At 43.6% G+C, this 26,466-nt stretch overlaps 1 protein-coding gene across 2 annotated transcripts; it reads left to right on the top strand.

Moving 5' to 3' along the window:
* Window positions 1–687: 687 nt before the first annotated feature.
* LOC120452206 (homeobox protein abdominal-A) lies at window positions 688–23,204 on the top strand. Of its 2 annotated transcripts, none has more exons than XM_039636327.1 (6): window positions 688–1,798; window positions 2,658–3,660; window positions 4,489–4,745; window positions 8,312–8,359; window positions 20,751–20,974; window positions 21,050–23,204. In XM_039636327.1, the coding sequence occupies exons 2-6, from the start codon at window positions 2,792–2,794 to the stop codon at window positions 21,422–21,424; spliced, it is 1,773 nt and encodes a 590-aa protein (XP_039492261.1). In that variant the 5' UTR covers window positions 688–1,798; window positions 2,658–2,791; the 3' UTR covers window positions 21,425–23,204. The 2 variants fall into 2 exon arrangements, with proteins under 2 accessions (XP_039492261.1, XP_039492262.1); XM_039636328.1 differs by having other exon boundaries at window positions 688–1,364.
* Window positions 23,205–26,466: the final 3,262 nt, after the last annotated feature.

Consider the following 26,466-nt stretch of genomic DNA (forward strand, 5'->3'; position numbering starts at 1 on the left):
CATAACAGCAATTCCAGTGACAACAGAAAAGAGAGAAAATAAAGGCGGACAAAAGGCGGCGGCCGAAAAAAGAAGAGGCAGAGCTGTCTTTTTGTGATTTTGCCGAGTCGGCGTTTTCATCTGTCGAAATATAAGGGTTTTTTTGTAACACCACTAGAGGGTGATCCCACAAAGAAGTCAAATACAAATTTTGGCTAATTTGTATCGAAGGGCGGCACTCACTCAAAACCAGCGCACTCAAAATGAATAATGCACGGTAATTTAATCAACAATAACATTTTGCCAAACAAAGCATAAAACACTTAAAAAAGCATAGCACTCAAAGCGGGACTCCAATAGTTTCACCTCACATTCTCTCACATTCTCACTTTATATTCATAAAGAGTCGAGTTAGTCGCTCAACTCGGAAAATCACTCACTCAAAGCAGCGAGGCGGCCATCATGCGAGAGAGCGAGAACGAGAGAGAGCAGTGGCGGTGCTTGGCTTGGGTGCATGCGAGCAGGAGCGGGACAGACATATGAGCTGGCTGCGCTGCCATCTTTCTTATTGCCGCCGCTGCCGCAGTCGACGTCGAGTCATTCGAGTCAGGAGTGAGCCAAAATGAATTGTCACAAACTCAGCATCCAAACTTGCCCATAAGAACGCTCGCATGGCTTTTGTATTGCGCCATAAACGTTTCGCTGCTCGTAACGCCACAACGCTCGACGTTTCGCAGCGGCTTTGCTTTCGCTTCTCTTCTCGCGCGTAAAGCGGTCTCCCCAAAAAAATAGAAAACCAAAAGTATAAAGGAAAACCCCCTCCGCAGACAGACACAACTCAAAGTCTCCAACGACTCAAAGCGCCTCAGTCGCTGCCGCTCTTCCACTCTGCCGCCGTTTCAGTCGACGGCGCTGCCAGCGCTGGCAGCAAGAATTACCAATTACACGAAATTTTTATACTCTTTTAAAAATTTCGTTTTATTATAATATTTATTATCGTGGCGCGCAGTAGTGTCTGCGGAACTCAGCTCTCCACTCTTTGGAATTTCGGCCCTCCGATTCCGAATCGGATTATATGATTATACGACTATACGACTGTAGTGCGGCTATACGATTCAGTTTCCGATTCGCCGTGTTTATTGTTCCGTTTCGGCCGCCGGCTTATTGTCACTTAAGTGTTACAGATCGCGTAAAATATAATAAAACTGTGTGTGAAATTCAGAACCGAAAAAACTGTCAAAACACTACGGTTTATAACTCTCTGTGTGCGGTTCATAAAAATTAAAAAGACATAAAGTTGACATCGTAAAAAGGTTCTCGCCTTTCCGTTCCAGACTTCGATAGTTCTTTCTACCTGCAAAGTGTTTTATTGCATTTTAAACAAAGTAATTAAAGCAAATCGTTGGGAGAAAGCATTTCTCCGACCACACACACACACTCACGCACTTGAAAAGTCGTTAAAAGCCGAAGGAAAACTCACTCTGCCATAAAAATACAAGAGTGCCATTAAAAAAGATCGCGCGCCTATAAATCACACGTACGAAATCCCGCCGGCACGACACCCATTCGAATTTCCGCGTAATTGATGACCGCATTTTAATTGCTTTTACAACAAATAAAAGATACACACACCCCAAACACACGCATGCGACACACACACTTGTGCCACAGCTGGAAAAACATCGCAACCCGAGACCATATGCAAATTTAACAAATTTCGTTGTGAATTCGCCAGCTTCGAGCGAAAAAAGTAACAGAAACAGAAAAGCTGCAAATACAAGCTGCTCGCCAAAAGTTCGCTAGAGAAAACTTGAGAAAGGTAACAAAATGCATTTCACTTCTCGGAATCGAGAATCGAGTAGCTTAAAGTCGTGCAGGTGGCAACGTTTTCCAATTCTGTCTCACTAACTCTATCTAAAAGGTACTAACTGTTTGCCATCTCATATAGTCTACTAATTGGGATTTATCCCCACAAACACAGTAAAGATAACCCCATACTAACTCATTGGCATTGGCAGGGAAAACTAGATGAAAAATATATAAAGCATTGGAATTATTTATATTTTCCCCTTGAGTTCTGTATGATGCTACCCAAAAGATTTATGTTCAATCCTAACATATTCAATTTGGTTAATGTTCTTTTTATGTTTTCCGAGTAATTTCCATAAAATGTTATATTTTTTGTTTTGCCATTTTTTATTCTTGTTTATCACATTTGACGTTAAGTTTATTTTGGTTTTTAGTACATTTTAATTCGATCAGTTTTGGCAGTAAATTATACACTTATTTCATGTAGTTTTCATTCGAATATAAAGTAGTAGAGTCAAATAGGGAGAACACATTTTAATGTTAGTTCAAAAAAGTACATTTTATTAAAAAGTTATTAATATTAAATTGCGTTGTAAATCTTTAAAGTTTATCGATAATTGCAAGAAATCACTATCTTTTTATAATTCATGCTATTATTGAAGAATATTTATTAATACCTTAAGCATTTGAAAAAACCAAGTCTTGAATTGTACAGTCGAAGTTTTAAATTTAGCTTGTGCTTACACAAAAAGTTGAAACCTGGGTTTTATTAGGACTAGGAAGCGCTTCTCGCCACGCTGAATTCAGACAAAATTTGTTAAAGTCACACTTTAAAAACTTTAAATTCTAAAACGAAATACTCAATCTAGCCATTAACCAAACGACTCAGAGAAAGAACTCAAATCATTCGAACTCAGAAATCTCCGAAACCAAAATAGAACAACAAGTGGACTAAACGAAATTCCGAAGATCCGATCCTCGGCCAGAGAGCAAAATATGTGCAATGTCAAAATTTGTTTTCGATAGTATGCTGCCAAAGTATCCACAGTTCCAGCCGTTTATCAGTTCGCACCACTTAACCACCACCCCCCCGAATTCGTCATCTGCAGCAGTTGCCGCCGCCCTAGCCGCCGCCGCCGCCTCTGCCTCCGCCAGCGTTTCAGCCAGCAGCAGCAGTAACAACAACAACAGCAGCAACACGATCGCTGGTAGCAACACAAGCAACACCAACAACAGCAGCAGCAGTCCCAGCAGCAGCAGCAACAACAACAGCAATCTCAACTTGAGCGGAGGATCCCTATCGCCGAGCCATTTGAGCCAACATCTGGGCCAATCGCCCCACTCACCCGTCTCCTCATCGTCGCCCTTCCAGCAGCACCACCCACAGGTGCAGCAGCAACACCTGAACCACCAGCAGCAGCAACACCTGCACCACCAGCAGCAGCAGCACCACCAATACTCCTCGCTCTCGGCCGCCTTTCAGCTGCAGCAGCAACAACACCACATCAGCAAACTAGCCGCCGCCGCAGTTGCCTCGCACGGACACGCCCACCAGCAACTGTTGCTCACGCCCCCGTCGGCGGGCAACTCCCAAGCGGGCGACAGCAGCTGCTCCCCGTCGCCCTCGGCGTCCGGTAGCTCCTCGCTGCACCGCAGCCTCAACGACAACTCTCCCGGCTCCGCATCCGCGTCCGCCTCCGCATCCGCGGCCAGTTCCGTCGCTGCCGCTGCAGCCGCCGCCGCCGCTGCGGCCAGTTCCTCGTTTGCCATCCCCACCAGCAAGATGTATCCGTACGTGTCTAACCACCCCAGCAGCCATGGAGGACTCTCCGGAATGGCCGGGTTCACCGGACTGGAAGATAAGTCGTGCAGGTGAGTTAGATTTCCCAGTCCTAGTATGGGGTCATATGTCTGAACGGGTTTTATATTCCATCGTATTAAAGTGATTTTGAATGATCCTAGTGGGAAACCAAAACATGTAGTCAATGCAAAAATATCATTATTTCACTTCTAATACCCCCACATAAAATCCTCTCAGGCAGTTCCTTATTTTATTAATGACCCAATGTTTATTAGGATTAGCTTTAAAGTCAAAAGATTATTTGTCTGCAAACCCTCTAAAAAAGTTTCCGTGATTGGCAATACAAAAGAGAACACTCAGCCAGCTTCCAAGAACCAATTTCGCGCGCTCTCAATTTGCCGAGCGGAAATGCCAGTCGAGACCTTCAGTAAAATCTGCAAGCACCGCAAAACCGCAAATCCGTTTCGAATGCGCTCTAATTATCGGGTCCCGGATCCTGGGACTCTGGCCATTTTCCCCTCGGCCACCGGCTGGCCATTCATATTGAATGGCCATAAAGTCGGAAAATTAGAGCAGCCTGCGGTGGCCGCTGGCAATTTGTCGCCGGCCACGAGATTCGCACGCACACTGACCTTCCGCTGCGGCCATTTGCATATTAGTATGGTACTACTGTATGGGCACTCCGTGTGCATGTACAGTGAACCCTGCTGTGCGCGGGCGTGTTCGGGATTAGTGTGCAATTAGAGGCAGCCGCAGTTGGTGAAAGGGGCATGCAAATGGCCACCTCATTAGCATTTGACTTTAGAACGGGCGTTGGAGTGGGGAATGTACTACGAGGCGGGATCACCAGCAATAATGGTTTCTCTCTCTCTCTATCTCTCTCTCTTTCGCACCCACAGCAGGTACACGGACACCGTCATGAACAGCTACCAGTCGATGAGCGTACCTGCCTCGGCCTCCGCACAGTTCGCTCAGTTCTATCAACATGCCACAGCCGCCGCATCGGCGGTATCCGCGGCCAGTGCCGGCGCGATCGGCGTGGACTCGCTGGGAAACGCGTGCACACAACCCGCCTCCGGCGTGATGCCCGGGGCAGGGGGAGCGGGCGGAGCCGGTATCGCCGATCTGCCCAGATATCCCTGGATGACGCTTACAGGTGAGTCAACAATCGCTAAACCGCTTTCGGGATCTCATGTTCTACATAAGTAAAATCAAGAATCACATATTAAATTCCAAAACAAGTTTATCACACTGAACCAATCACTCGGCCTTTAAAATGAAGAGTCTATCTATCGTGTCTACTTTGTTAAATATATCATGCCAATCATTATAAAATCAGAAATAAACCGTGCACTTCAAGGAATGTGTATGGTCTTAAATCAAGAATAAATTGGCTTCGAGATCTACAAAGCGATCTCTTAGAATTTTGTGTATATATAAATCATGGCCACTTACACTGAAAACCAAGAGTCAACTACGAATTTTAATAATTTTTATTCGAGTTAAGATTAATTATAATACAATAATACAATGCAGTACTTGAGAAATTTATAAATCGATCAGTGGTACAAACGCTGATTCGTGTTGCATTACAAGCTGTATGATCTAAAATGTATAATTCAAAAAGTGTTCAGTCCAATTACAGAATTGAGTTTTCCAAGTGTAGAGGAGTGAATGGTTGCTCCGTACCTTTTATAAACAATAGATAAACGTGGCGCAAACGTTCCCCAATATCATTCCCATTTCCACCGCCATTCCGCCTCCGATTCCAATCCATAATGAACATTTTGCGGAGCACTTCCAAGTCGTTTATTTCGCATAAGTCTTCCAGGCGATTCGAATCCGTAAACGAAATGAGCGAACAGCTAAAAAGTTGGCAGTAAATAAAAATGAAAATAGTTTGAGAAATGCTTCTCTTGTCTGTCGTGTTGTTTGGCGTCGATTTGTAATTTAAATAGCCTCAAGGTTGCCCCACACCGACAAGCGTATAGCCCCAAAAGCCGACCAAAAACCACTGGGATGTGCCCCGCGCATACAAAATCCACATATCCGTCGAGAGGTACAGATACAGATACAGATACGGATACTTTTTGGCCGCCGCTCTTTTTATGCGGCTAACGTAGTACGGGCGAACTCGCTTCAAATTTATGTGGGTCAGTTTAATTTACGCGATCCGCTCGCTTTTTCCGCGCATTTTTGCACAGCAGATTTATTTATCATTTCTCATCAGGCCACTCGATTTCCACAGTGCACAAGAAGAAATTGAACGAATTCAATTTTCCACTCTGCCCCGCTGGTTGAATGCCTCCTGATTAATGGCAGACACCATATGAATAGACTGTCAATTGGCCTGAGTTATGGACTGCACATCGGTCGTCGTAATAGAAAAAAGATCGCACGCCGGATTTACTCGGAATTTACGGCATAGGCATGTTAATTAAGCCGTATAAGAAATGGTTAATTGACGATCTAGCAGACAGGGTTTAAGGAACGGCAATAATATCGGAAAACAAGGTAGTGTGCTTATCAAGCGACGAAATATCAGAACTGAAAATCATGACGAAAAAGCGCTTAAAATATTCTCCGTTTTTTTTGCCAGTATAATTTGCATTGTTGGCCAGATTTGGGTGTCAATAAATCGATAACCAGCGCTCCTAGTAATCTATGCAGATTAAAAATCCATTCCTCTACTTTAGTGGGTTTCTGGTTCGTCGATACCCCGAAAGATATGAATATGTGGCTAACACACCTCTTTGGCCGGCCAGCGAAGAGATACACACATTCTGCACGCAAAACCTGATGCTGAATAAAACCCGAAGCATCGGCCGGTTGGGAAGATAAACGGTATTTCGCACAATGAAATATTTTGCATATCTCCCGCTCACAGCGCCAAGGCGATAAAATTGTCAACGAGATCATAGAGTCGCGACTGGCGGCGATGAAAGTAAATACGAGCATGACGCCATTATGGCAGCCAAGTGCGCGACACGTCGACGCAGCCCCCCATGTCCCCTTTGCCGCCTGTGTGCTCCACTCCTTAAATGCACATACTACTCGTATACATAAAGCTGTGTATACGTACACTAGTATATGTATGTGTTTTGGCACTATATTCATGCAGTTGCATGTGAATTGCACAAGAATCGCTTCTCCTCCTTCGGAAAAGTCTCTTCGTTTGGCTTTCACTTCGCCAAGCCTGCGAACCCACCCAAAAAACTCGGAGGCGCAGACCAAGACCCAGACCCGGACGCACCGGCAACATGAACAACTGCAACAGCAACAGCAACAGCAACGGCAACAGCAAGTGCAACAACCATTGCTGCAACAACGGCAACGTTTTACAGCTGAATGCTTGCCAAATGCAATTTAACTAATGAATTTTAATATTTTACGCCAAAGCGTCTGAATGAATTTTCATTTTCACATCGTTGCACCGACTCGGGCAGCAACATCAACAATGTTGCCAAAGGGGGCGAAGCGGGAAATCGCAGGAAAAGCTGGGAAATGTGTGGAGCGGCGCGCCTGCACCTGATTATGCTGATAAGAAAGCAAAGAGGTTAACTTTTCTTAATTATCTGGAAAAGCGCAGCCCGACAAAGCATGAAAATGGCAAAGCTTTCCCATCGCCTTCCACTCTGCGAATTCGCAATCTCAGCTCGCTGTGTGGGCAAAAGGAGAAGGTGGATATAGAGAGGTTAAGAAGTAGGCACACTGACAGAAAACGTGCAGTGGGTTCTATAAAAAAATGTATATTTTTACAGATACAACGTGTAAAAATGTTCTAGTTGAATTAAGTGATTATTTTTCAACAAAAACAAATGCAAACTATAAAATATATTCCAAGTCATCCAATACCATGGACTCTGGAATTTTTAATCTCCTCATTTTAAATTGTATGTGCACATAGACTTCTTCCGCTCAATATTAGAAGTTTGTTATGAGCCCGGGTATTTATTAAGGTTTTCTGTTCATGTGCAGTCAGAACACTGCCTCGGCCAGATAAGAAACGTCTGTGCCATAAATTGTGCAATCATCAGTGCGACAAAGAAGTCTCGGCCTGCAGAATCTTTGCACATATTAGAGATTGTCGGTGCCTCTGTCCGTTTGTCTGTCCATTCGTCTGTCCGTTCGTCTTTTCGTGTGTCAAATAAAGTGGCAACAACGACTGGCGAACGACCAGAAATTTGTGTATTTTAATTAAAAATGCACCAACGATGCCGAGCAGCTTCATCTGCTTATTAATTAGGAGGAGTCGGTCTGGTCGTTGGCACGCATCGCCATCCTCCCCTCCATCTTGCAGTGTCTTGTCCAGTACTTTCGCCATATCGCCGACATCTCCCCCTCCTCCAGTCCGACCATCGTGGTCTACTTAAAGTGGAGCCGGTCCAACTGGCCGGAGGTTCACTCGGCCGGTGGTCCGCCGACTGCAGTGGGCCGGCTAATGCTGCTTTTTGTGGCTGGCGCTGACAACTAAATTGAAAACGGCCCGATTGAGTGGTTTATGAAAGCTGCCATGTGGCACAAATGTCCGAGGGGGCACTGGACATATATGATTTGAGGGATCGACGCTCCATTACTCAGCGGGATGCGCTCAAGGCTGTTGGCGCGGAATTTCGCATTAGCTGCACATATGAGGAGCACAACTCCTTAGTTACTAAGAAAAAACTCAAAGAAAAACCAAAAATTAATTGCTTTCCTCTTTTTTCCCTCGTTTAATTTCAGACTGGATGGGAAGCCCCTTCGAGCGTGTCGTTTGCGGCGATTTCAACGGTAAGTACCGCAATTAACCGGAAACCCTTGAAGTTAATATCCCGACTGACATTGAACCAATGGGTTAGCGGACTAATCGGCCGTGGAATATGCCGGAAAATGCTGTTTTTTAGAGCCTGCTCAGATGGCCTTGAAAAATATGATTTACCTGCTCAACCCGGCGACTTTCACCCGTCGAACGAAACCCTTCTGTGTAAAATGCAGCCTGCAATCGGCCGTCGTAGTCATTCGTCACATGACTCCTGCTGTCCTGTCATAAATCCCTCAACCTTTGTTCGCTTCCCTGTCCTATTCATTGTATAATTTCATTGTTTATCGGAGTCATCTTCTGGCGAATATCCGAAGCAGCCAAAGGTTTACGAACGGTTTGGACGTCCGGCAACTGTTTGCTTTCTATGTTGGTTTAGCCAACTCCGTGAAAGTTGCACCGATAACTCAACCATGCCGGTCAAGTACCCGACCAACATCGTAAATCACAATTCCCACTGCTGGGGCCCCCCAAACTGCAAGCTCCTGTTGTCCATAACAATTGGCCGAATACCTAATGAGTCGATCTCGGTGTCAGAAAAACAGAAAAACTCACTCAAAGCCGCACTCTCGATTGATCGATTCGATGTACGAATGCCGATCTGCGATGGGTCCGTTGTTCTGGGCCTCGTTAAACGACTTTTTATAGGCGTTTTATGATCTATTTACGATTTTACGCATGGTCTTGTGCCGTGCATAACGATCATAATGCTGTGGCCACTACCGAGCGATCCCCGTTTTATAGTCCCGATAATGGTCAACGTTTAATTAGTTCGACAATCGGCAAGGGCAGCCGCAAACACGGGTAGCCGCTGTCAATTGCTGGTTACAAAAGCCGGTCATTAATCGGCATTCACATTCACATTCACATTCCCAATCGCAATCCCATCTATGTATATGCCCATTTCACTTGAGTTAATGGCGCTTCCCATTAGTTGGGGCTCGAATTAGGGGCATGTAGTCGAATAACAATAGGGAACCTAAGTGTGATTATTAATTCACTGCTTGGTTTATTTCCGTGATTAAATGGGTTTCTGAATTTGTAATTAACAATTAACAATTAGTGTTGACCGCAATGACTAATTAAACAAAGCGTTGATTTGCATAACAAATAATTGCAATGTTCTTTAGCATTTTACATTTTACAATAACCCCAAGCCTAGCTCACGCCTTAAAATCAAAATGATGTTTTATCGATTGGGAAATGAATCCAGCCATTTAACTCTCCACATTGCGCATACGCGTAGTGGTCCCCCCAGTGACATTAACAGCCTACCCCTGTTTTTGGTGTGGCATGTAATTGCGAACCGTTTAATTGTGCTCGACCACTGCGCAAACATTGCGGCACATGGCCCCACAGTCTGGCTTGCTGGTGTTTTGCTGTGGAGGCCTTCTGGTCCTCTGGTCTCTGGTCTCTGGGCTTTGGTCTTTGGCATTTCCTATGTGGTCTCTGGACCTGGAATGAAATCGGAGCGTTCGTGCCAGAGTTTGCCGCCGCAGAAGTACGTGCCACGGCTCAGCTTTTGGCGTCACAGATCGTTTGATATTCGAGCGGGTTCAAGCCCCCTGAACTTCCCCAGTGCCACTGGCGATCCTCTGGTGTTTGTTTTGTAAATAAATCACTTGTATTGGCGTTGAGCGGAGTCATTCGGGCAATTTACAGCACTAACAGCCGCTGTTTGACAAGTAATTAACTCACCGAGTTCCAGTTGCCATTCTGTATAGATCGTTGGTTGGGTATAAGATTTCAATCAGTAGATCGCCCCACAAAAGAGTTTCTTAAAGCTAAATTGTACTAGCTTTTAAATCAATATAGTTTTGTTTCACTTTCCCAATGAAATTTAAATAGGTTCAACCTTGTACTGCACTACTAATTAATTCAACTCACCAAATGCTCCCGCGGCAATTAATAATTTGTTAAACAAATAACATAAAGAGGTCGTAAAAGACCGTTTATGTTGAATTTTTATATTTTGTAGTCATCATATTTCATTCACAGAGCTCAAGAATTGCCTAATAGATTTGTTAAAACTTGCAGGTTTTGAATAACATGTTACAAACGCAAGCATGTGCAAAATTTCGTTTAAGGTATAAAACATTTCTTTCAACAGTTTCCATTAACTATTACAGTTTCGAATGGTTGTTACTGCAATTTGTAAATTTTTCCCTTAATTTATCGCCAGCTTTAAAAACGCTTGCATTTTTTTCTGAAACAAATCACTCATTTCTTTTTAAAGTCGACAAAGCTATTATCTATCTTCATGGCACGATTTATTTGCATTCCTTGCACAGCGAAATCGGCGCGAATGGAATAATAAAATATATTATTTTTATTAATTTTACAAGCCATAATTGCGGCTCACGATTATCTCGCCCGCCGGGGAATTGAATTATTGCCACAAAGACCTCTCTATCTCTGAACCTGTCTCTTTCCTCGCCCGCCTGGCGGTCTCTTTCTGAATTCAAAGCTCTGTCTTGGGGTTTGAACTCGTCTTGCTCGGAATCAATGCAATATCAATGTTTAAATTCAATTGTTGGCGGCAATCAATGTCATTGGCAGGGCGCGTCATTCTGGGGGCGCGAAGATCCGCCATCTCGCAGATAATCGTTGATCCCGCACCGGGGTTAAGATCCCTCAGCACCCCCCACCCACTTAGCATCCCTCTCTGTCTGCATGTGTGGTGCTATCTCGCTCGAAACATGGACGACGGCTGGCAAGGGTTAATTTATGAGGCGCGATAAGCGAATTCCATTTCGTTTCGGTTTTGTTTAATTTCCGATTCCCTGTGTTTTCTGTTTCCCTCGCTTTTATTTGGTCTTGTTGTATTTACATTTGGTCTCTCTTTCTCCTTCTTTTCAACCCAGCTATCTCTCTCTGATCAGGGGAGTGGTGAGGGGGAGTGTGCGACACCGTGTTATCGGCACGTTTTCTGTCGTTGTATTATATTTTTGGTTTTTTTTTCATTTCGGCCTGCGGCGGCGGAAAATTCGAAATGACACGTTTCTCCGAGTGTTGTGTTGTTTCTGCGTTTTTTTTTAACTACCCCGTGAGGCTGTTAATCTGCGGTTTTAATGCCCAAGTGGCGCAAATTGGCGAAAGGGGTTTGGATTACAAGGATCCGGCGCGGGGGACCTCGACAGGATGACAGAATGACAGGATGACAGAACCACAGACAAGGACAAAATGGCAGCCAGACTGGCGCGATTTTTCGGCAGTGGTAGTGGGCCGGCAGACATGTAAATTTGGCCCAGACAAAATCAAATTAAAAGCGCACACGTTCCACAGACAATTGCCGACTCCATGCCCTTCCTTCGCTGGCGCTTAATCAGAGTTTATTCCCTCCTAACTTGACGCACAGCCAGAAAAGTTGGTATAGTTTATACTTCAGCTTTACATTTTTCAACATTTACATAACAATATTATTTATTAAAATATTTATATTCTGTTAAAGATGCATATACAACATACTCAGTTTTCCTATTTAAATTTGATTTTAGTTCTTTTGGCAATACTCTTTTTCCCAGTGCACATATGTGAGAACAAACAAGAACATCACTAGGCAAACTTTACCCATTGCCATTAACTTAAATATTTAATTTACACAAAAGTTTTATTTAAAACTTGACTCTGGCGTGCGACATTTTTGCAGTTTTCCATTTTCCACATCGCGTGCAATGCGTGACTGCGGCCATTTCCCGACCTTCCGGTTGCGATAAATTTGAAGACAGGGAGTAGTTAATATTAATTTAATCGCGGAATTAAACAAGTAGCTGGCGGTGTCGGTTAATGCACTCTTGTTCTATTCTGTCGGCTAAATTTATTATTTCTTCTGATTAATTGCGAGATTAGAGTGTTTATGGTGCATTCAGTTCTCTTTGATGCGCCATTATCGTTGGGTAATGTAAGTGGCAACGAGGTAGCCGCATTTCTTGAGGATGAAGACGTATCTTGGAAAGGAACTAAGCGTCCAATTAATTAAATACTTTTATGTTTGTTATTTGGATTTATGAGTATATATGTGACATTTTCAACGTTACAATTCCAAAGAACTTTCCTTCAATTTCACTTAGGGAATGAAGGAATCGCTGGGCCTATTGTGTTTTCGGTATCCTCCCCTCGAAGAACTTGTTTTTCCAGTTCTTGGCTTATGTGAGAATCCTTCCGTTCCCTCAGCCATCTCTTCTAATAAAGCAATTCAGGTAATTTGAGTTACTCCGTCACAACTTCGGTTGTAATAGTTGTGAAAAGAACAAACTTGAAAGGGTGCCACATTGGGGGAAATGAAAACCTGTCGGTGACAAAAGACTTTTCATCTGGGATCATTGCAGCAGCAACAGCCACCATTTCCTCAAATTACTCTCGAGCAGCCATTAACAAAAGGCCAACTGCACGAGTGTGTGTGTGTGTGAGCCATTAATCAGCTTTGTCAGCCAAGAAGCATTCCGAGGGAAGTTCAAGATTGGAAACACTAATAGGTTAGGTTCGTTTTCTGTGGTCTGCGGTGCATCGTCAATTTCTCAGGAGCTCACAGGACCACACCTTGGCATCTCGCGGGGTAAGACTAAACAGGGGGTTCTGTGGGCATTATAATATTATAATGAAACTTCCAGCCGAGGGGGATAAGCATGAGTTATGCACACGCCTAGGTAAATATAGAACCCGCATCGATCGATCGATGCTTTTTATACGAATTTAAGTGTCACGTTCTCGTTCGAGGGGAAATTGGGGGGATTAGAGAGGGGACACCGACATGGGCGGGGGTGCTTCGCCGAATGGCGTTTTAATACGTCATCGTTTCAAGTCGGCCCACGCAATCTAAGTTATGGCCGACATCTGCCCCCGAGTTCTGCATTCGAAAGGGAATAGGAATCCGGAGTTCGTGTTTGTTTTTACCAAATAGGAATATGTATATACTCGTACAAGTACATACCCGAGTGCTTGGACCCGTGTGCACTGGGCCATGAAAGCAGTTGGGAAAATGAGACGAAAAAGGCAAGGAAAACCAACCAAAGCAAACAAAACACCCAAGAAAAAATACCAGAATGCGTCCTCAGTCGAAAGCAGTTGGCTCAATTTATATGTATTTTCAATAAAAGTCGATATAATGCTTGCCAAGGTTCATAGAACGACCAAATGAACTTGGATACGGCCTCAGAAACAAAAAGGGAGAAAGAGAAAAAACCGGCGGTGGCAGCCAATGAAGGCAATCAATTTCAATTCAGTTTCCTCGCCTTTCCCAAAATGCCAAACCCAATGAGCCGTCTAAAGGGCTAGACGAGGCCAATTGCAGTTTGGCTACGGCTTCAGAACCTTTTTGGTACCCCTTATCCCGGTTTAAAAGGTGTCTTGAATTTCTCGACAGACTGCACAGGTTTGCTGAGAGATACTGGGTGGCCAAGCTGAGTTGTGAAGATATTAAATTGTTAAGTGCTCTACAGAATATTTAATCACACCATTACTATGTATATATTCCTTGCCATAAAATCGGACATTTTTCTATGTGAATTATTCTATTTACATTCGAAATTGCATGACAAATAAGCTTCAAAAGATAAGTTACGAATTTTATGCACATACGTACAAGAAAATAACGCTTCAAAAAATATAAAATAGTTCTTACTTTTAGTTATACAAATTTGTTCAACTAAATCTAAAGAGTACCCAAACAGCCTTTAACTTCCCAAACGACGTTTTAGCAATCCAGTGCCCTTTGTCTTCACTTATCCTCCGAAATGAACCCCTAACAAAGGATCCAAAAAGTGTTGATGAACCCGACCAGCGACCGAGTGTCAGCTCGCTCAGATACAGATACTTTTTCAGATACAGATACGGACAACTAATTCCACTCACATACAGATGGAGTCTCTTTGGCGCCACTTCATTGTGATTATTGAATGGCCGTTGATTGTGTCGCATCGATTCGCGGCGATTTTAATCGCAGGCGGCGCACATTAAACGCCTTTAATTTGCAACTAAATTGCGGCGAACAGACAGAGATAGAAAAGCCGACTGAAGCAGATAGGACGAGGGTGCTCGAGTTGCGGTCAGTTGGCGACACGTGTCCCCTGGAAAAGCGCCTGGAACAGACGCCGTTTGCAAAAATCTTGCGGATTACCAATTCTAGACGCCTAATGCCATTTATAGGCCATCGCTACAAATGCCCCACAGCTGTCCTCCCAAAATTAGTTGGGCCCCAGCCCGCCACCCGGAACTCCTCTTCTCCTCTCTCTTTCTCTCCGGGTGGGCCAACAAATTTATTGGAACCACTTCGCCGCGATGGTTTGGGGGCGGGGAGGGCCCCAGAAAGAGTCTGATTTTTCCGGTTTCCTTTTGGCAAGGCTTTCCGCCAACCCCACACATACACACATACATTCTGCGGCTGGCTTCTTCCGTTTTCCCTTTTCACTTTTGGCCATATATTTTTCACATTTATGTCGGGTATTTTGTCTTATCACACCCTCGTGTTTGCAGTGCGTGCAAAAAATGCCAGGCAGCGGTGGGAGTTGTGCGATGGGCGGTGAGGTTGTGCCGCCCACCACCCACAAGATTAAAAATGCCATAAAGACAGTAAGGGTGAATGGCTCTAATGGCTGCCGCTGCCGTTATTTGCCATCCCACTCGCTCGCTCTCTCTCCTTCCTTCTCCCACTCTCTTTTCCCGTCTCGTTCTCGCTCTGTGCGAAAGAAAACTCGGGCTGTTACCATGTTGGCTTGAGTTGCCATGGCTCCTGGCTTGAGTCAGAATTAAGGGCTGTCTGCACTTTGTGGGATACAGGGCGCATCTCGAAAATTTGGGCCTTGCAAATGGTTATCTGGCGAGATAATGGGAAAAACATATGAGAACACTCATTACATTCGATAATGCATCGGTAAGGTATGATTCGAGATCTTTTGGGTGGTATTCAACATATGGCTGCAAAAATCAGATAAGACTCATAAAACGTACGAAATTCTTAAGAAATTCTGGAAATCATTGGTTTTGAACAGAGTATTAACTTTTGAACAATACCTATATTGTTAGCATAACTTATTCTTAAACAGTTTGACCTACCAGTTTCTTTGAGTTAGTGAGGAATTCATCCACTTATCACACAATCTTCTGCATTTTATTAAATCCTTAAATTTGACCGCCCTTTTGAGAGCATTTTAATTGCAAATTCAAATACACAATTCGCTTTCAACCCCGATACTTTTCCCTTTGGCTAAAACAGAGCGAGGAGTAATTTCAATAATGGCGTGAAATATTTGATGAGAATATATTAATCCCCCAGGAGCCTGTCTGTATTTGCAACATTTGCCAGGAATTTTCTCCGCTTTCGCCCACGATACAGAGCGGAACACAACTGACAGCGACAGCGACAGCTTGCCATATATTTTCCAAGATTAAGCACACAATTAGCAGGGGAAATGGGATGTCGGAGAGTGGGGCGGGGCGTGGCAGATCTGATAGCACAAACAACAACACTGGCAACGCGCTGCACATAAATTGCAGAGGAGGAAGACTCCCCCTTAAGCAGGCTTTCTGCTGCCTGGTTTTCCGCAAAGAAGACACCACCCACTTTTCCTCGCCCTCTGGCGTACGAAATGGCTGTGCGACTGATTAAATTTAAATAAATTTAATAAACATAAATTATTTGCAATGGCAACCAGGAGCTGCTGCTGCTGCTGCCGCCGCCGCTTTTAGCCACCCCCAAAAAGTCGAGCATGAGCGCAATTTAATGGCGGCGCTTACCTGCCACTCCCCCAAGAATCCTGTGTATCCTGAACATCCTGTCCATCCTCCCCCTTTTCGCTAAAAGCCACACAAAAGCGCCAGATGTTACCCGTGAGTCTTGTCGGAACAGCGTTTAAGCGGCTTTACTTTCAAAGTTTAATTAGTCTTCGTCGTCGCTCAAAGAATTCCACGCATTTGCATATCCTTGGCAGTCGAGTGCGGGAATGGGCTCTAGAAACAGCTCCCTGGGGATGTCACTTAACCCGAGGTACATTGCAATTTGCGCTAAATGCGAGAAAGATCGTCTCCGCAGAACGATGAACTTCCTTAACCGGCGGAGGGAAGAATTTGTTGAGCCATCACTAAATTCTCGCGACCCAAAAATATTCCTCATTTCGGAGCATGTTGCTATATCTTTGTCTGCCCTTTGTTTATATATCTCTCAACATGCCATCCGGGAAGTTAGTTTCGAAAATGCATACCAAATATAAACAAATCAGCATAAAACATATGCCAGCCACTGAAATTTCTTCTTTCTCGAATAAGAGAACGAGATAAATATACGACGGCATAAATATGCGTGCACATTGGTGGATGCCTTATTCGTTATATGTGTTTTTTCTTCAAGTAACATTTAAACCAAAAAATTTAGGCTTCTGACACAGAAGTCGATATACAATCGATATACACACATTTGACAACCCATATCTTCTACTATACCTTTTCTTTTTATACATACAATATACTTAAAGAATGTTGACAAACTTCGTTCAAATATATTTATACAATTTAAATGCCTTACATAACTACAAAACCCCTTTAAGTACTGTCGAAATAGTTTTAAATTTTAGTGTTGGAACAGTAATATTTAAATTTTCCCCACACAATCCCATAAAGTGTACAAAACCCACAAGATTTACACAAATTCCGCTCGAAGACAAATACACAACGGAATTTGCGCGCCAAAAGTCAACAAACAAGTCAAAGGCGGGAAAAGTTCTCCAATCGCACAAAACTTGAATGGTCAACAGCAGCAAAATCATGAAATTTATTTGCCGGCAAACAATTTGAGCCATCTAGGAATAGGAATTCAAATTCAAATTCAAGCTAATTGCCGGCAACTGAAACAACAACGCGCTCGAGCACGCCACACACCACAATGTTTCAAAGTTCTTTGTCAAGCGATATGTAAATTTGTTTATTATTTACCGAAAACGAAAGCGAGAACGCTAGAAAGGGATGGACGCAGACAAAAAATAGGAGCCAAACACTAAACACGAAATACTTGTGCGGCAAAATGTTTGTTTATTGTACAATTTTTTGTCGCTTGATAAACAAGACTCGAAGACTTGTCAGCGTCCCCACGGAACCACTTTCGAATGCACACATAGATACTCACACACACAGTGCCAGATACTTGGGCAAACTATGGCGCTCGCCCCCTTTGAGTGTGTGTGTGAGTATCTTTATTGTACGCTTTGAATTGTTTTTATGATTTTTATGTCATCATAAGTTTCAGTCTGCGCTGTTTTTTTCAGCTTCTCGTTTTTGTATGTTTTGTGCTTATTTATACGCGCCGCTGTTTATTGAACAATTACGTTTATGATTATTAATATTTTTAATTGTTAATGTCATTGTTATAGACGCTGTCCCGGGTCTGGCCATAACCATTCCCATTCTCATTCCCATTCCCATTCCCATTCTCGTTCCCATAACCATTCCCAGGCCCATTCGCACCGTTGACAGCGGCGCCTTGGGACGGCTTTCCTGGCCTCTTTGTCACCTCTCGGATTTCCTCAGTCGATCCGGAGAGTATACACTGGAATAGCCCATTTGGATCCCATTTGGATCTGCCCCATTTTGGCCGCCAACGCCACCGCGTCTGGAATCTCCTCCGATTCCGAAACAGATTTCAGGCCCCAGCTCGATTTTCCGCGTGGCCGTTTTGTTTACCCGCCCGTCGCTTCACTCAATTGCAGCCACGATTTATGGCGCGCTAATTGATTTTTAATTGGAAAATGGTTTTCCTTAGTAATTGTGCAACGGACCGGTTCGACCGGCCACCTCAACGCAAATATATAAACTTAAGATAGCCGCTTAGCGCTTGTCAAATCTATCGAAGCTCTCAAGTGAATTTAACGATGAGTGTGTAATTGAAATTCAAGCAATAGCCTACTTCTGATCTATGAATTTGAGTCGATTTACGATTCAATTGCTTGTGTATTTTTTCTTTATAAACGTATTTCGTGAGATTAATCTCACTTAATGACTCATCAGGGTTATATTGACTCATTTTGTTAGAAAGTAAGCAGAGAAATGCAATTAAGAGTACCAATTCATTATCATTTCAAGGTATTAATTTCTTTGATTTTATTCAACTAACTTTATTTTTGAGCTTTGTTTGTATCTAAAATTAAATTCAATATTAAATTTTTGTTTAACACAGTATATAAGCAAACCAGACTTATTTCTCCTTATCAACAATTAATTTTTTAAACACCATTCATTTCTTTAGCCCCTTTGGCTCTCGTTGAGCTCCTAAATACACTCCCTATTATAATCAAATCATAATTTGTAGAAAGATCAATGAACCCTCAAAAGGCCCCCACAAAGCCGCTCACTCAAACACTCAAAACCAAAACCAGAATTGAAACCGTCGTAGACAGAAGATTTTCCCAAGCGGATTTAAGGCTTTCCGAATAGTTTTCGAGATGAGTGGAACCGCAGTTGGCATTGGAAAATCAATAACAAAGTTGAGTTGCCGTGACTCAAGCTGAGCGCTCTCCTTTTCGCTCAGACCCACATCCACAACCACATGCACATGCACATCCACATCCACGTGTGAGTGCTCTCTTCGGAATTCCGGTTTGGCTGCGCCGACTCACCACTCACACTAAGAAAAACTCAGGCGTTGCCATGCCGACGTTCTCTCTTTCCCTCTTTTCCTCTTTCCCACTCTCCCTGCCCAAGTGTGTGTGTGTGTGTGTCTACCTGTGCGAAGGCAGACACTGCGGCAGCCATGTTGGATTCCATCACTCCGTCCTGCGAGCGAGCAGCCATCTCGCTCGCACCTGCGCTTGGCCATTGGCGGCCATTGCGGGGGTCGTAAATCTTGTTTAGGGGCGCGTGTGTCCTGGGAGTCGTGATTTATGGGACGAATTGTAGCTGCTCATTGTAGCGTGTAAATAATTTAGATTAGTTTGGTATTCCTGGCCGCAGGATTGCAGAGGGGAAACGGGAAGGGGGGTTGATTAGAATTGAAATTGCTTTTGCCCCCTTCCCTTTCCACTACTTCCTGTCCACTCCAGTGACAATGTTTTTCGCATTTTATTGCTGCTCTCCTTAAATTAAAAGTAGAGTGTGGTGTTTGTGTAACAAGAAATTCATTTAAAGGATTAATTTGAATTTAATTATCGTATAGTGGAATTGAATAAAGCGATTATTTTCTAAGCCAATTTTAAACATTGGAGCAAGTGCCAGAACCCTGTAACTAGTTGTTATGTAACTATTTTCTTTTGTATTACATTTATTTCTTTAAGGCGTAACAGCACTGTTTTGTACACTAGAAGATGATTCCACCAGTGAATCATCGATACTTCTTATCGGTTGATGTAAATTCATATGTCACGGCCTCATTCGTCCGTAAATATTTTGCCAACTGTTCAGTCTCATAAAAAATGCAGCGGAAACTAGACAAAATCCCAATGATTTACAACTGCAGCCGAGGAAGATTTGCAAATCTGCACCTTTCATAATATTACGTAAAAATTGTCCCTTTTTTATTTTGTCTGCTTGAACGGTTACCGTTGGAAAGTCGCAACTTGCAAACCATAAAAAATTGCCGTTGACATGAAAACCTTTTGCCAGAAAAACTCGGCACAAAGGCAGCAGTGCAAAAAAGAAGAGACAAGAAAGCCATAAAACGGCAAGCGGGTATAAGTGAGAGGCTGTTAGGCTGGGACTGGCAGTTGTACTGGGACTGGGACAGCAATTTGTAGATAGCGAATTTTTGATTTCCGTAACATAAACACGGAGCCTGTGCCATTCCGAGCGCATCTCCGCACAGTCGCGCAAAAAATTCGCACAGGTAGCATGGAAAATTGCTAAAAAAAACATGAGAAACAAAAAACTAGACAGGAAAGTAGGGAAAGGAATGCAGGGAAAATCGACGAATAGCGCTGGCTGCCGGCCACCAGGGCGAGACCTGCCGCTGGGCGAGTCGGTGTCGGTGGTATTGGTAGCTTCACCCTTCCACGCACTGCGTGCGATGCCAATCCGCAGCGGAATCAGGTCCGCAATGGACCCCGGACCACGGGGTGTTGACGTCCTGGGGCGCCTGCTGCTGACGTCAGGTCTAGCATCAGATCACTCCCTCCTTGCTCTTTTGCAACATTCTGTTTGTTTTTCCCGTAATTTGCAGTCAGACATTCGCAGTGCAGCTCCCAAAAGTACCCCTCCATCCCCAACCCCCATCCCATAGCACAAATCATGTGTCGACGCCTGACATGTGTTGCAGCTGGCCAAAGTACCATTTGCGACCGTCTGACACCGTCTTAGCAGGTCATTAGGCGCTGGCGAAAAAGGCCAAAACATCTTCTTAAACATCGTTGCCACCATCTGACGCGACTTTCTCCGTTTTCTCCTCCGCAGGCCCCAACGGCTGTCCCCGAAGGCGCGGTCGCCAGACCTACACTCGCTTCCAGACCCTCGAACTGGAGAAGGAGTTTCACTTCAACCACTACTTAACTCGGCGAAGGCGCATTGAGATAGCACACGCCCTCTGCCTGACCGAGCGGCAGATCAAGATCTGGTTCCAGAACCGGCGCATGAAGCTGAAGAAGGAGTTGCGAGCCGTTAAGGAGATAAATGAACAGGTGAGTTGGTCCTCGCAAAGCGACCTAACTCTTAACTCTTTACTAACTTGGATTTCCCTTTTATATTACTTTAAGGCGCGACGCGATCGCGAGGAGCAGGAGAAGATGAAGGCCCAGGAGACGATGAAATCCGCCCAGCAGAACAAGCAAGTGCAGCAGCAGCAGCAACAGCAGCAGCAACAGCAACAGCAGCAGCAGCAACAGCACCAGCAGCAGCAGCAACAGCCGCAGGACCACCACTCGATCATCGCACACAATCCGGGCCACTTGCACCACTCCGTGGTAGGTCAAAACGATCTCAAGCTCGGCCTTGGCATGGGCGTGGGCGTCGGAGTGGGCGGCATCGGGCCGGGCATTGGTGGTGGATTGGGGGGCAACCTGGGCATGATGAGCGCCCTGGACAAGAGCAATCACGACCTGCTAAAGGCGGTCAGCAAGGTCAACTCCTAAGCTGATAGCCACCCATCGCCCAGCCGAGCCAACGAGCCAATCTTCCACCAGCCGCACCACTAGCACCACCACCGCAGCCACCGCCAGGATCAACCAGGATCAGCCAGGATAAACATCCAGCGGTTTTTTCGTCTCCTCGTCTGTGTAACGCGCGAGATAGCAAGCAGAAGATACACTCGATAACTAAAATACGTAAAGTTTTACATAGTAAATAGTTGCATAAGTTGCATAGGTCTACAAAAAACATACATACACGCAAATGGCTGGGTGCGATGGCTTAGGGGCGATTAACTGGACCGGGTTTCATTGCCGTGGATCGAAGTTTTCTGAGGTTTCCCCAACTGCAGTGGCCTATTTGATAGAGCAACGCATGCGATTCCCTTCCAGATCTCCAGTGGGAATTTGTGTATCCGACATTTCTTCCATACTTTCGCTTTTGCAACCCCTAAATGGGCAATGCAACCCCCAGTGCAGAGTCTCTGGGCCAACGGGCCCAATTCGGTAATATTAATGGATAACTTGAACTACTTAGAATAGCGGTAAATGCCTAAGCAAGGAGTTAGCAGGAGACGCGATCTATATAAATATATATAGAGTATTGACGAAATGAGCGATTTTTGATAGTCAGAGAACTCCGTTGCCCGCCCCCAACCAACTTCCAATGGAAGAGGTTTTGGGGAGGGCAACTCGACGGATTCGAGTGTAAAATTATTTGCGACTGCTGTAGAATAACCTAGTTCGATATTTAGAGCCACGTTCGACTATGTTAAACGGTATATATATATATATACATAAATATATGGATATGCTTAAAGATTAAAGATACTTACCTATAGAGTTATAAAGCGTACGTTTTGTATCCACCTATTTATTGGAAATTTATGTTTATGTTTTTTTAAAAAAAAACCTCTTCCAATGTTTTGTTAAGTGATGTGTTTACTGTGTGTTTGCTGTATTTCGTTGTATGCCAACGCTTGAATACAATGATTTCTTCAATGCCATATTAATCTTAACTCGCGAGCAAGTAAACAATTAAGCAGCTAAAGTACGCAAAACAATTGCGCAAGTATTTCCATAAATACCAGTTGTAAGAACAAACGGTATGCAACATACCTAAAAGCATAATCACGATTTCAAATACGTAATATAAATAATGAGATATGAAACAGAAATGGAAAATGGAGTAAGATGGAGCTGAGAAATTAAATGTCGTTTGCCAGTGACTAAAATTTTAAATTAACTACCATTAAGCGAAGAACTAAATAGGCATCGCTTGAAAGGCCTGCAAATCTACAAACAAATAAAAACAAACAGAAAGGAAACTCTGAAATACGTATTAGCTTAAGGTTGCAACCACAAACAAACTGTCGAAGAAGGCCAAGAAAGGGGAGTTATAAGAATGGAAATATTGGCAGAACCCATATACGTAGATTTCAAACTTCCCGAAATTAAATTTACCTAGCGTAGTCTCTCGCGGATTGCAAGTTGAATTAAAGTCAGAAACTCTATTTATTATACACAACCGGAGGGGAAGGCTTACACAGCGCGTATTTACATAAACAATTATTGACAAATATATATGAATATATATTACAAATATATACAACTATGAACTAACATGTGTATGTATAAACACCTAAATGTATGTGTATCTAGTATGGTTAACACAATAGCAGTCGAGTCAAGTAAAGTCACCTTTTGCCCAAAACCAGTCACCACCAAAAAAAGCATCCCCAAACAGCGCTCATGTTTTTTCTCAATGGGATCCCTACTATACCAATATCTTACTATCCTAGAGTCCTTTGTTTTTCGAGTCCCACTGGTCGAGTGATATTCCCGGGTGGCGACAACCTTTTGCCTTGTTTCAGGACTTGATTGAAGGAAACTGAGTGGTTTCTGTTCCTGTTCCCGCTTCAGTTTTGGTTTTTGTTGCGTTTCAGTTTGGTTTAAGTTAAATGTTTAGTCTTTTTTGGACGGCCTAGCAAATTAGCGCGTAAATCTATATTTTGTTTGAACCCTAATGCTAAAACTTCTGTTAATTTTACTTTAAGTTAAGTTGTGACGAATTGTGTATTATATAATTTTATGCGATTTTCAAATGAATGCGAAAAAATTAAAAACACCCTTGTTTTACTCCGACTGGGAAGCAACTGCAACGAGAACCCATCCATACGCCGACCTTTTCGATGAGGTCCAAAAACTCCAAATCAAATTTAATATTAGATAATGCCTAACGAACATATATACGTAGAATCACGTCGATACTATTTACTAACCAACCAAGTTTACTCACTCAGCCGGAAATATTCGGAGATTGCGATAGTTGAAGAACCCGCATATACGTAACTGAATTATATTCGAACCTAAAGAAATCCTAGTATTAATCCGACCGAAAACGATCGAGGGGCTCCCAAATATTTGCCATCGTAATTGTACATAAAACTGCATGAAACCTATCTATGTTAAGAAAATGGATAAAACCTAGAAAGCATATTTCGTTTGCGTGCAAACATATTTCAGCCAAGGGGATTAATAAATATGAAATTATGAGCAAACCCAAATAAAAAGGAAATTACAAATAACGTTAGCATAAGCGAACAACTGCAGTGAAGAACTAATAAATAAATAAAACCAATACTTTGTGTGAAACTGATTGAGGAGTGGGTGCTCTGTGTATGGAACTTGTCTTGGGAGAAGTGTAGAAAAAGAACTTAAAATCAATGTAAAACATATGTTTTTTACAAACTAAGGGCTTTAGTGTTAATTATGCGTATCGCATCTTAAGCCCAATCATTACATAAATTATGCAATACAAGTGCTCTACTAACACCCAGTATACTTTTGTGTCCCAAAAGAGCTAGAGCCTGATATATGTAATGAATACTTCCACAGAATCGTGGCATATATCAGAGCATGTGTTTAGTACTTAGTCCATTCTATAGATTAATATATTCACATTCGAGGCATAAATTCCCACTTGCTAATGTCGCCGGCGAAAATATTAATTAACGAATGCCATTTTGCGCAAATTGATTTCATGCCTCGTCGCAGGGAAAATTGGGGTTAGAGTTCGAAAAGGGAGATTTTGGATGTGGCCTTGCAATTGGCAGCATGGCCACGTATGCGGATATGTTGCAGAACGCCTTTAATTAAATTTAATTAATGCGCCAACAACTCAAAAGATTATGATAATAAGCGCACACATAATGACGCCATTTTCGGCACGCCCACATGTGCGTCCAGGACGAAGGACGACGAACTGGAAGAGGGGGACTGGCTGTACTGGTGGGACTGAGTACAAATCCTGGCCCAGTCGAAGGTTGTGGCCAGACGATATACCCATCCTGTATTTGGAGCTGCGACAGCGTAATGGCAGCGTCAACGAGCTGAGTCCTCGGAGTCCTCGGCGGCGGAAACGGAAGCCCCGGCAACCAAATGGCTCATGTATGCAATAAAAGAAACTTTCGAAAACGTCAGAATGGCGTTCCAAAGATTGCCCCATTGATGGGGCATGTGGCTGCGAATGGGAGCTGGCTGGGTTCGTTCTGGGTTTCTAGTTGGGTTTCTAGTTGGGTTTCTTCTTGGGTTCACGGCGGATGTCGCCGCTCGCCATTCCGAGCACGTAGACGGGCCGGGCATAAGTTCACATTTGGATGCTGTTATTGGAAAAGTTTTCCTGCGTCGCTCAAACTGCCCCAAAAGGCGATCACCGACGTGATATATATATTTTATGTTATGTGCTCTGCCAAAACCATTTAAAGCAAACTGTCCCCTGATTAATAAGTATTGTATAATTAATACTTAGAGCAGAGGAGTAAAACAACCAGCTTGGAACAACCAGCATTAAGTTATTTCGTGGCAATTTAAGAGCCTGGTGAATCATTATTGAGAGATTCTTCTACCTTAATCTTAACAAAATTGATTTATTTGAATTTTGTAATCATCCAGATGGCAGCTTCCAGCAATCCGTGAACTAAAGTCAGCATCTTTTATTCATAGTGTGCAACTGTATTTCCACCACTACGCGAATCGCCAAAAACCGCGGATGGCTTAGTCGACCCTGTAATTCTAATGTCAAATCGCACATAAACTCTGGCAGTTTATGGCATTCAAATTCGTTAGCGACTGAGCCCGGCGAAAAAGAATTACAATATTTTGACAGGGCAAACAAAGCCGCAAACGCCCTGATCCTACTTTAAATTCCGTCCCAGCCCGCGACTGAAATTGTGGATGCTGCGGCATATGCGAGGCCTAATTACAGCTCATCGCAGATGTTGCCATCCGCGATGCCATCCAGGATTTCAGGATTTCAGAATTTCAGGCTTTCAGGCCGACAAAATGGCGGCCAATTACCGAGTGCGTTGCGCTTAATTGAAACATAATTTTGCATAAATAAAACAACGCATAAAACACCCCGTTTCGATGGCGTCCCCACCCCGGTACGGTGGAATCCATTGCGAAGGGTGCTTTTGCTTAACATGTGCAAAAAGGGTCCCAATCCCAAAACCAATCCGAGTCAGATGCGTTGGTATCTCTAACCATCCCCACTCCACAGATGTCACATCTCCCAGCTCACAGCTCACAGCTCATTGCGAATGCACAGGTTGATTTTATCCCCTGGAACTTTTTCATGCCTCCGCCGGAAAAAAATTGGCCATGTATCCGGGTAGGCCGTTATGGACATAGCGGATGCCTCGTCGCTGTTGTCTTCTCTCCACCTTTATCTCTTGTTGCGAAATTTCACATCCCGCCGCGCTGCTACATCATAATTTATTAACACTGCGAAATGAGTTTTTGCCTGCTTTTTTCACCCGGCACTCGCCAAACGCTGCTTTAAAGCCCAGGGCACTCATTTATCACAGTTTTCCCTTTCAATTTCAATTTAAAGTGCGGCAGGGGAAGTGCAAACTGAAGTTTTCAATTCAGTTAATTGAAAATGGTAGGCGAAGTGTAACAATGGACGTTTTTACAAAAGGTTTCAAGTATTCGTTTTCATATTAATTGCAAAGGTACTAAAATAGAGAATATAAGAATATTTCGAT

The sequence above is a fragment of the Drosophila santomea genome, chromosome 3R (genome assembly GCF_016746245.2).
Source record: "Drosophila santomea strain STO CAGO 1482 chromosome 3R, Prin_Dsan_1.1, whole genome shotgun sequence".
Lineage (NCBI taxonomy): Eukaryota > Metazoa > Arthropoda > Insecta > Diptera > Drosophilidae > Drosophila > Drosophila santomea.

What these genes read in the sequence shown, in the direction of transcription:
- LOC120452206 (XM_039636327.1), top strand. Translation starts at nt 2,792, where the DNA reads ATGTCAAAATTTGTTTTCGATAGTATGCTGCCAAAGTATCCACAGTTC. An exon ending in CTGGAAGATAAGTCGTGCAG is followed by an intron (nt 3,661 to 4,488) that starts GTGAGTTAGATT and finishes TCGCACCCACAG; the next exon opens with CAGGTACACGGACACCGTCA. An exon ending in CGTTTGCGGCGATTTCAACG is followed by an intron (nt 8,360 to 20,750) that starts GTAAGTACCGCA and finishes TCTCCTCCGCAG; the next exon opens with GCCCCAACGGCTGTCCCCGA.